Raw genomic sequence first — 11,029 nt, forward strand, 5'->3', positions numbered from 1 at the left:
CCATTTATAACTATACATATGTGTTGTAGTGGGTGAAATCTTAGAAGTGACACGTGATATTAAATTAAATGTAATATGTGAGCCTAATGTCTAAGCTTCAGCAGATATTTTTACAAATAGCCGTGAAAATCAAAGAGCATAAATATGAGAATTGGTCCAGTATTTTAAGATATATTACAAACATATAATCATGTTTTTTTGTTTAAACTTTTTATTTTATATTATACTGTGTCCTTGGGTGTATAGAAAAGTGCTTGAAATGTTTAATTAATTCATTCATTATCTGTAACCGCTTATCCAGTTCAGGGTTGCAGTGGGTCCAGAGCCTACCTGGAATCATTGGACGCAAGGCAGGAACACACCCTGGAAGGGGCACCAGTCCTTCACAGGGCGAAATACACTCATACATTCACTCACACCTATGGACACTTTGAGTAGCCAACCCATCTACCAATGTGCATTTTTGCACCGTGGGAGGAAACTGGAGCACCTGGAGGAAATCCAAAAAGACACGGGGAGAACACACCAAACTCCTCACAGTCAGTCACCCAGAGTGGGACTTGAACCCACAACCACCAGGTCCCAGGAGCTATGTGACTGCAACACTACCTGCTGCACCACCGTGCTGCCCAAAATGTTTAATTATTATTATTATTATTATTATTATTATTATTATTATTATTATTATTATTATTATTATTATTATTGTCTTAATTTTAAAGAAATAGAAAATATCTTAAATAAATTTTAAAGAAAGAAATATTAAACAAGTATGTGGTCTTCACAACTTTGCCCTGAATGTTATTGAACATGACTCATTAAGGTGTTTGAACAAGGCACCTGAAAATAATTAAGTTGTCATCACAAATATTAAAGTACATGCATGGGACTATATTGTGATATTTATGACCACATGGCCACATCTTATTAAGAGAAGGTACTATAACTTATTACAGGTGCACCCAGATCTTATCAAGACACGGGAACGAGCTTATTCGGTATTAAGTCATGCTAAAATGTGACTATGGATTAGTAAATAGGATTAAGGTGTTACAAAAGTTGTGACCACGACTTCAAAAAGAGCGGAAATTTGTTAGAGTATTTTTGTATTATGATATTTATCTCTTTCACCTTACATAGTCGTGCCTTTTTTAAGAATAAATTCTCACCAACTAAGATAACTAATGTTGTCAGGGAGTCGCTTGGCAGAGTCGACTCTTCCTTCATGGGACGAGCCAATTTAAATGAGTCACTGAGCACCGTAAAAAGGGAAGTGCGCAGGCGCGGTAGGCCTCTGTCTCTGTGAGGAATCGGCTGCTTTGTTCGCTGTTGACTGAAGCCGTTTGTTATCTGAATTAATTTCGGTGAGTTAAACCAGTTTTTCGAATTCAAAGCAACACATTTAAATTTTCAAATGTTTGTGCTCTTTTTATGCTAGCTGTCGTCGTCGGATGGCTGTTTATTTTGTAATAAATCTCAATTGTTTAGCATCTTTGCTAAGGTTAGGCTTCATGAGCCCAGCCATGCTAACGAACGTGTTGAGTGGGTTTAACAAAATAGGCGGAAATACAGACTTGTAATATTAAGAACTATTAAGTATAATGCTTTAAACGTGCTTTATTAAAGTATTTAACACTGTTATTTATTGGTAACGTCAAATTAAATGTATATTTTGCTTTCATTTCGAGGCAGTAGCTTAGCATAAGTTGAGTAAGTTCTCAGTAGCAGAGGTTACACATTAATAATGAGAGATAATTGGAGCAATACTGAAAAATAAACCACTATAATGTAACTAAGTATTTTTAAAATCGCTATGAAATTGAGGGGAAAAAATCTGGATACATGTTTGCTCTTATTAGTACATAATTAAAGTAAATGCAATAAATATAAACACGTTAGGAATGTATCTATATGATTGTCCTGAGTTCTAACAAAATAGCGAATATATCAGTTTACAGAAGGATAGGAAATATTAGGTTCAGTACATACACTAATTTGTTAAGTTAATAAAGTATTAAATATAAGAATGCAGCTAATGCTCTCATAGAAGGTGGTTTAAAAAATCACAAATTTTTATTTATTTGCTTAGTTGCATCAACGTTTTGGGAGAAATGAAATAAATAGCCTACCATAAGATAAGACACGAAATATCTTGCCAGGCCAAGAAAAATAGCAGTAATGTTCTAGGGCCGTTTTACATTTCCTCAGCTGCATTGATCGTATAGGTGTCCTTTTGAGAATTTAGTCCAGATGTTGTTTTGCAAACTTTACCCCACCCCTTCATTCTGTCCTACAATGCTCAGGAACACCACACAATTGCCACAGAGAAGGTATTATTTAGGTGGTGAAACGTTCTCAGCACTGAGGTGGCACTGATGTAGCAGTTGTGGTGGATAATGCCCAGTTTATACTTCTGCGTCGACCCAGTGCCATAGGCAACACGTTGACGCAAACCCAATGCCATAGCCTGACGTTCACCTCTCCAGAAAGGTAACTGTGTCGCGTCAACGCAGACCACAACAACTGGGATTGGTCAGATGACGGACGGACAATGTTTATGCTGAACTGAATAAGTACAGGATCATGAACTCCTCCACAGATGCAGACAGCAGCACCTTCATGACAAGAGATTTCCTCAGACATGGTGTGGGCTTCAGGGATGAATAAAAATATTGAACAAAGGAAAAATAGAGCTCTCAGAGGGGGAAAATATAAGTAAACGAGAAGCTAAACTACGTGTGAAAAACATCTCAGCTTTGTATCAGTTACTTTCCTGGCACCTCATGTAAACACTGCTCTCTCTCAAACAATGACCTCCTACCTTAATAGTGCACTTTAAAGATTTATAAAAGTAATTCTACTACGCCACTACATAATGTAGAGGAAGATGTTTGAGGTTAAGCCCTAGTAATGTGACGGTGTAATTGCAGAGTGACGCAGACATCAACGCAGAATTATAAATGCTCACAATGGCGTAGGCCTCTTGCGTGGAGTCCACACAAGTATAAATCGGCCTTTTAAGGACACGTTACGCTGGTATGTGTAGATCAGAGTTGGCTTTACTGCTGGAAATTAGTGGTGACAGCAGGCAGTCCACTGGACCATTTGCTCAATATTTTTGAATGGTGAATAATGCACAGTCCAGCAAAGAGACTGAGGTATTTTTTAAAACTCCAGCAGCCCTGCTGTCTGATGTACCAGTGCAACACACCCAAACACATTACCCTCACATCATAGCTATTTGAGGGGGAAAATGGTGAAAGGGGACTAACACTGAAGTTGTGGGCAGGCATCCTAAGCACCCAGAAAGTAGTTTGGGATTAGGTTCTATGCTCAAGGGCACCTCATGTCTGAATTGAGGCAGGAGGACTGTGCTGTACCTTAACTTCCCAGCCCCAGTTTTTCTTGCAGGTAGTGGGAATCAAAACAGCAACCTACTAGTTCCAAGCACACATCTCTCTATTACATTTACCTAAATTATATGTAAAAACTGGCTCCAAGTCAGTGTTCCTCAAAGAAAGGAGCAAGCTTTCTCTTCAGTGTAAACCTTACAAATGGCTGTATGACCCTGCAGATTTTCAAGTGTTTGATTCTGAAGTCGAGAAAAAAAATCTCTTTTTAGACTTGGAGTTGAACAATAATTGTATATCTCATAGCTTGGATTTAGCTCAGAAGAATACACATTTCAGAACAAAGGACTGCAAAGTGACATGTCTTGCTGCAAGGTGATAATTTTAAACCATTCCACTGAGCCATAAACAAAACCAAAATAGATTGGACACACCCAGAAACTACATTTTTTTTTTAGTGTTTTCCAGTGAAGCTGGCAAATAAAATATGCTCAAAATACAACAAAAAATGTAAGATTTTTAAAATCTGTACTAAATTCATGCACATTAAACTTTCATATTAAGAGTAAACTTGTTCTTGGGAAATTTGACTGCTAGGAGAGTGTTTTAAAAATAAAGCATATTTTATATAATTTGATCAATAGAATGAGCCTGAAATATTAGTTAAGAATTTTGGTAAAGAGAAATTTGGCTACGGCAGGAGAGAATTGTTTATTTTACCTTGACCAAAAACTAAATGTCAGAGTCTGTTGTGGGGTCATAACAAAAAATGTTTATTAGAGTGGAAACAGCCTTTGAGGTTCGTGATTTACCTGTTAAATGTCATAAAGTCCTCATTTAAATCATCTGTGTATAAATTGTTTGTGAAATTTTTCTCCTAAAACAAATAAACTACTTAAAATGGAATGAATGTCCACATTACATAGCACTGCAGATACATCTGAATTTCTAAAAATTCACGAATAGCATAGTCAAGAGTACATAATTTTTCATTCCACATTTATAGTAACAAATATGCAACTTAAGTTGGATGTTCTCAATATTCACTCTACCTTAAACAGATTATTTATATGCTGCTGTAGTTAGCTGCTTGTACTGATTTTTCAATTCATGTTTAGTTGGCATCTTTTCAAAGCTGAAATTGACTTCTAATATACTAGTTTGAAATACAGCACCAAATTTAAAGTGTAAGTAAAATTTTACATAAACAGGCATAGTTTGAGACCACATTTGTAACAATTTTCTTTGTGGTGATACTTAACCTTCCCTCTTTGTCTTGTTAATAGGTGTCTTTTATGAATAATCAAAAGCAGCAAAAGCCAACGCTAACCGGCCAGCGTTTTAAGACTCGGAAAAGAGGTGAGAATAGTGTCTCAGATCTAATGAACTCAGACAAACCACTGCAGCTCTTATATCTTCCCCCTTATGTTTCTTAGATGAAAAGGAGAGATTTGATCCTTCTCAGTTTCAAGAAAGTATTGTGCAAGGCTTGAACCAAACTGGCACAGATTTGGACGCGGTTGCTAAGTTCCTTGATGCCTCTGGTGCGAAGCTCGACTATCGCCGGTATGCAGAGACACTCTTCGACATCCTGGTGGCTGGCGGCATGCTTGGTAAGACTGCTTTCAAAAAGAAAACATTGGATTACTTTTAATGGTTTTAATATGGTTCTAGTGCTGATCTGTTGTGTTCTTTACTGTGTATGTGAACACTTGAAGAAACTCTGCATTTTCACATATTTAGCCCAATAAATGTTCACAGGGAAGAGAATTTATTTAAATCCTCCCCTCTTCCATTTATGAGTGGTATGTTGTCACAGTTTAACAAAACCAATGTTTGTTTGTTCTTGTGTTTTAGCCCCAGGTGGGACCCTATCCGATGACATGACCCGTACTGAGTACTGTCTCTTCACTGCAAATGAGGACCTGGAGACAATGCAAGCTTATGCTCAGGTATGTATTTTACCAGTCAGTTCACATACACAAACCCCATTGCTTGAAACATTAGAAGATTGAGTACAATACAGTAACAACATGAAACTGTGATTAATTAATTTTCCTGAATCCTTATTTAACTGAGAAAATGACAGGAATGTGTTTTAATGTTTTGCCAGACTAACTGAATTGCAGTTAGTAAATAAACAATGCTTGATTTTGATGCCTGCAACTCAAATTTGAGAGGTAAAATGAGTTTTAAAAGTTTATGGTACACTCAAGTTGCGCTATAAAATAATAATAATAAAAATGGGTCCACAATCCACAGGTTAATTGGCAACAGTTGAGGGTGTAATGATGAGTATTAAAAGGGATTATAAAAATCAAGTAATGGCTCATTTATTGCCAGCAAAGATGGGTTGTTGATCACCATTTTTAACAAGAATATTATCACAATTAAAAAAATTCCAGTGTTTTAAGAACAGTATTGCAAAATATTTAGGTATTTTACCTTACATAATATTGTAAGGTTCAGGTAATTTGGAGAAATCTCGCTGAGTATAGAAAGGCCATAAACCACTGAATGTGCATGACCTTTAAACCATTGGACAGCATTTAGTGAGAAAATGTAAAGTTGCTGGAATGAATATAGCCACATGGGCTCTGAACTGTTTTCAGTTGGACAGCGTGGTAACGTCAAGGAATCTCAGTTCTCTGCGAAACCCTTTAGGGAAAAAACAAATCAAGTTTTTAGGAGAGGACCATGCACACCTTTGTGTGAAAAATTTAAGTCAAAATCTGTCATGGGTCTGTCAGTTTTGCATTGAATGACTCATGATTTGACCTTGTGTGAAGGCATCATCTGGTGTGCATATATTGGGATTTGAGTGACACATTCTTACATCAGAGCCATATTTTTTTGAAAGATTCATACAAAATGATGGCTGTGGATATTATTCAGAAAAATTGTTAATCACTGAATACCTTTTTAATTGTAAATATTAAGGAATGTTGATTTAAGTCCTCATGGTTTTAGACTTGAAATAAATATTAAATGTCCAGTTTCTATTTTCCATTTGCACAGTAGTGTGAAACACAATATACATCAGGCTGTTTATTTAAAATCATCTTTTTATTGTTATTGCATGGTGTATACAGTATTACAATTTCTACGGCAATTCCATGAATTTGAAATCTCAGCTTTCTCTGTGCATCTATAAAGTCTGTAGTAATTTTATAATGTTTTTGGCCTTCCTGAAATTTGGTTTAATTGATCAGTTTAAATGTTAAAGCCCATGTTTCTCCAGTTTATTATGCAAGATACTTAGTAATGTGTGCCGTTCTAAATGTGCCTTAGTGACAGACTCCTTTTGTTTTCTGAATTGAACGTGTCTGAACTGGCTTGTGTGCAGGTTTTTAACAAGCTGATCAGGCGGTACAAGTACCTGGAGAAAGGGTTCGAGGAGGAGATCAAGAAGGTGAGTACAGGGTGGAGTTTCAACTCTGAGCGTGTTGGGTATTAAATGTCCTCTCCAAGCCGGATCCTCCAACTTTAGTTTCCTGAAGTCTTTAAGAAAATAAGGTCTTAAAGAAAACAATGTTAATCTGGTTTAGGTGTTGAAACCAGCACTCAAATCACAGATTTAGGCTGATGTGATTGGCTAATAAGTTGTATAATTACATAACCTTATATTCATATTACGTTATATTCATACTATGCCATCAAATTTAAAATTTATTTTGGTAAAATCAAATATGAAGATTTCTACATAACCCCTTGATTTGGGATTTTTCACAGACGTGATTTTGCTCAGTTTAAGTGCAAAAGTAAACTTTCACAGCGTCTGAGTTTGAGCTCTGCAAAATCACAAACTAAATGGTTTTAAGTAAGATCACTTTATTTATAGGCTTGAATATAAAAGGACTGCTAATATCTTGTATTATGTGCCCTGCAGCTGCTGCTGTTTTTAAAAGGTTTCACAGAGTCAGAGCGTAACAAGCTGGCCATGCTGACCGGCATCCTGCTGGCCAATGGCAACATTTCAGCATCCATCCTCAACAGCCTCTTCAACGAGAACCTGGTCAAAGAAGGTAAACCACATCTTTGGCTGTTCATGCCTTTAGTGCCTTTTCAGCCAGGGCTTAACTTGTGTGCATAAATGAATTTGGTCTGTTCAAGACTTTTTTTTTTAATATTCACAAACTCTTGATAATTGTGTTAATGACAATGAATTTAACTTGTGGTTCAGGTGTTTCTGCTGCCTTTGCTGTCAAACTGTTTAAATCATGGATCAACGAGAAGGACATCAACTCTGTCGCTGGCAGTCTCCGAAAAGTTGGCATGGACAACAGGCTGATGGTACGGTGTATATAAAGCATAAAACAAAATTAAGCAAGAATTAAATTACTGACCACTACTTAGATTCTCAGATATCATAGGATTTTAGAATGCATGTCTGTAGATTATAGTATTATATTAATTTTTGTCCTGTCTTCTGTGAATGCCAGGAGCTGTTTCCGGCCAACAAGCGGAGCTGCGAGCACTTCTCCAAATACTTCACGGATGCGGGGCTGAAGGAGCTATCTGACTTTGCCCGAAACCAGCAGTCCATCGGCGCTCGAAAGGAGCTCCAGAAAGAGCTTCAGGAGCAGATGTCCCGTGGAGAGTCCCTCAAAGATGTACATCAATATACCACACTGAACACTTAATGGAGTTACTTTTGACAGTTGTAAAGTTTACGAGCCACACAATATTTATACTAATGGAGCTCAAATTGCTTCAAGTTAAGATACTGTAAGGAGACAATCTGTTAAAAATTATGTAACAGCAAAATTATCAATACATTAGAATATTCTTAATTGGCATAAGCTGAAGAGAATTTATCAGACCTAAAGAATTTTTTATAAATATGTAGTGACAAACTGCATTGCTGTGATGCAGATAATTGCGTACGTCCGCGAGGAGATGAAGAAGACCAACATCTCGGAGCAGACGATGATAGGCATTGTGTGGACAAGTGTCATGAGCTCTGTTGAGTGGAACAAGAAAGAGGAGCTCGTCACTGAACAAGCCATCAAACACTTGAAGGTGCACACTTTACACAGACCACACACTTGGCTTTATTCTGCATTTGGGTAGTCCTCATAAATGTGAATTCTGTTTGAAATTCTAGTAAAAATCTAGATATATTCCTTTAGAACATAATTTTACACTTTCACAATAATTGAGTGACCTTCCTGTGTGACATGAATTATTGGGTGTTTTGTATTGAAATTAGAATCTTACCAACCTCACCGAAGGTTAAATGCAAAGAGGGATGTGTGTAGAGTTAAGGTTAAAGGCTCAACCAGTCATTTTCACCAAATGATGCATCTTAACATTGATACACTAACACTTAATGACCTAGATGTGTCATAAATTCTTTTACTACTATTTTACACTTAAACTATTGGGTTTGGAGACTACAAAGTATTGTACTTCAGAGGAACATGATCTAGCTAATTAATATTGTTTGCTACATTTTTGTGATTGTTCTTGTTCCACAAATTTATGGTGTCAATGAATTGTGCCTCAGTGAGTAGTTGGTAGACATTTAAATGTGCCTTTCTGTCCACAGCAATACAGCCCCCTGTTGAACGCATTCACATCCCAGGGCCTGTCTGAGCTCACCCTGCTTCTGAAGATCCAAGAGTACTGCTATGACAACATCCACTTCATGAAGGCCTTCCAGAAAATTGTGGTGCTGCTCTACAAAGGTAAATTTCCACAATTAATGCTTCAATTCTTCACTTTATGCAAATCAAACTGTGGAAACCTATGTAACACTTCATAATAGACGTATGCAGACTTTATTTATTTATTTTAAATAAATGAGTTGTTCATCACTGTCAGTTCTAGGAGTATAAAATACTTTAATACATTAAGTGTAAACTTGAAGATCAGCAGATGTGTTCAGCAGTATGGTCTCATGTTAGCCTGCGACCATAAAAGCCATTTAGTTCCTCAGGCAAACAGTGGCTTTTGTTTCAGTTATAACTGTAACATACAGCTTTAATTCCTCTTGCTACATTGTCCCTGTTTATTTTTAAAGCTGATGTTCTGAGTGAGGAGGCCATTCTGAAGTGGTATACTGAGGGTCACCTGGCCAAAGGAAAGAGCGTCTTCCTGGAGCAGATGAAAAAGTTTGTGGAGTGGCTGAAGAATGCAGAAGAAGGTGAACAAAACATTCAGCTTCTGTTTACAATGAGAATGAATTTCTGAAATTGAAGGGCTAGAATCTTACATTTAGCCATTAAAGTAAGGTGTATGTGGTTTTTCCATCAGTCTCTCAGGATTACTTGCAGTTATTGCTAATGATTTTAGCAGGAGAAATATTCCATATAGAAGTGAGTTAATTGATATAGTTTAGAGGTCGAGAATATAAGGGTTATTGTCTGTAGAGGGTCATGCATTTATTCATGGCTTAATTTTTTTGCCTTGCACACCCCTCATGTAAGATTTTTCTGCTCTGATTGTCCTTCATAAACATGGTTGCCCCCTTGTTTGGGGCTTGCTCTGTGGAACATAAACTGCTATATGATATATATTTTTTAGGGACTGTAAAGCAGTTTGATTCTTGTTAAAATTCAGAAAGCACTTTTTCATGAATGTTGCTTGCTACTTTTGGGTTGTGAAAGATGCCTAACTGCTCATTTAAGAGCAGAATTTGAAAGCCCTTATTTTGTGTTTAGAATCTGAATCTGATGAAGAGGAGGGAGATTAAGAATCGAGTCTGGGAGCTGCAGCAGCCTGGAGTCCAACACAGGAGCCGCAGAATGTTTTTGTTACAGAAGTGCTCGTCTTTCTAAGTTTTTCTTTTCTTTTTTTTTTTTCTCCTATATAAATTCTTCTTTTCTTTTGATTCTACCTCCTGTTTTTCAACCATAACATTTAGATGTCATTTAAGGGCTTTGTAACAAAAACAAAATGGTTAATTTTAACAGGATTTTTCTATCTAATCTCAAGGTTTACACTTTAAAGGAGAAAAAGGAAAAACAGCACAAGTTGCAAATCATCAAATCCCTTTTTGTAATAATTTACTCATGGAACTGAGCGTGGATGTGTTTGGACATCTTTAAATTTTTTTTTTTTTTTTTGGTTATTCCACGGTTTCTTTTGAAAGATGACATTCCATAATGTTTAGCCACTGTATGGTTTTGCTTAAGAATGCCCTTTATTGAGCCCTTATTTGGGACAGTTGGACTAAATTAAAATCCTCATTTCAAGTGTAGCTAAAATAAGTAATTTGCCATTTCTTTATAATTCTGAATCACATTCCAGTTTAAAAGGCACTTAAGTCATTAATGATTTTATCAATGTAGAGGATATTAAAACCCTCAAGTGACTTAAGACATCTACCCCTTTTACGCTACACTTAAAAGGAGGGGGAAAAAAATCATGTGAATTGGGCTAAAATTCTGAGAACTTGTCTCCTGATCCTACAGTTGTTGCCAAAGGTCAGAGCCCTGTCTGAGGACCATCAGCTGCTTCTAGCTGCTACCTATGTCGCTGTTGGCTTTAAAGCTGCTCAGTAACTCGCTAGACGCCACCTTAAATGACCCTTAAATGATCGCTGGCCTTTTCTCCTCTCTGACGTATCACCAACTTTATCGATTCATCACCGAGTTTTCTTTAATCTGATGATTACCTAATTGACTTTTTTTAAGAAATAAAGTTAGAAGTAGCCTATTTTGTGTGACTGTTTT

At 36.7% G+C, this 11,029-nt stretch overlaps 1 protein-coding gene across 1 annotated transcript; it reads left to right on the forward strand.

Moving 5' to 3' along the window:
* The first annotated feature begins 1,279 nt into the window (after positions 1-1,279).
* bzw1a (basic leucine zipper and W2 domains 1a) lies at positions 1,280-11,029 on the forward strand. Its single transcript, XM_066657952.1, has 12 exons — positions 1,280-1,364; positions 4,637-4,709; positions 4,787-4,963; positions 5,208-5,302; positions 6,697-6,762; positions 7,240-7,375; positions 7,534-7,643; positions 7,793-7,963; positions 8,226-8,372; positions 8,902-9,040; positions 9,376-9,498; positions 10,016-11,029. Exons 2-12 carry the CDS (start codon positions 4,646-4,648, stop codon positions 10,045-10,047), a joined length of 1,260 nt encoding a protein of 419 aa, XP_066514049.1. The 5' UTR covers positions 1,280-1,364; positions 4,637-4,645; the 3' UTR covers positions 10,048-11,029.

The sequence above is a fragment of the Hoplias malabaricus genome, chromosome Y, assembly GCF_029633855.1.
Source record: "Hoplias malabaricus isolate fHopMal1 chromosome Y, fHopMal1.hap1, whole genome shotgun sequence".
Taxonomy (NCBI): Eukaryota; Metazoa; Chordata; class Actinopteri; order Characiformes; family Erythrinidae; genus Hoplias; species Hoplias malabaricus.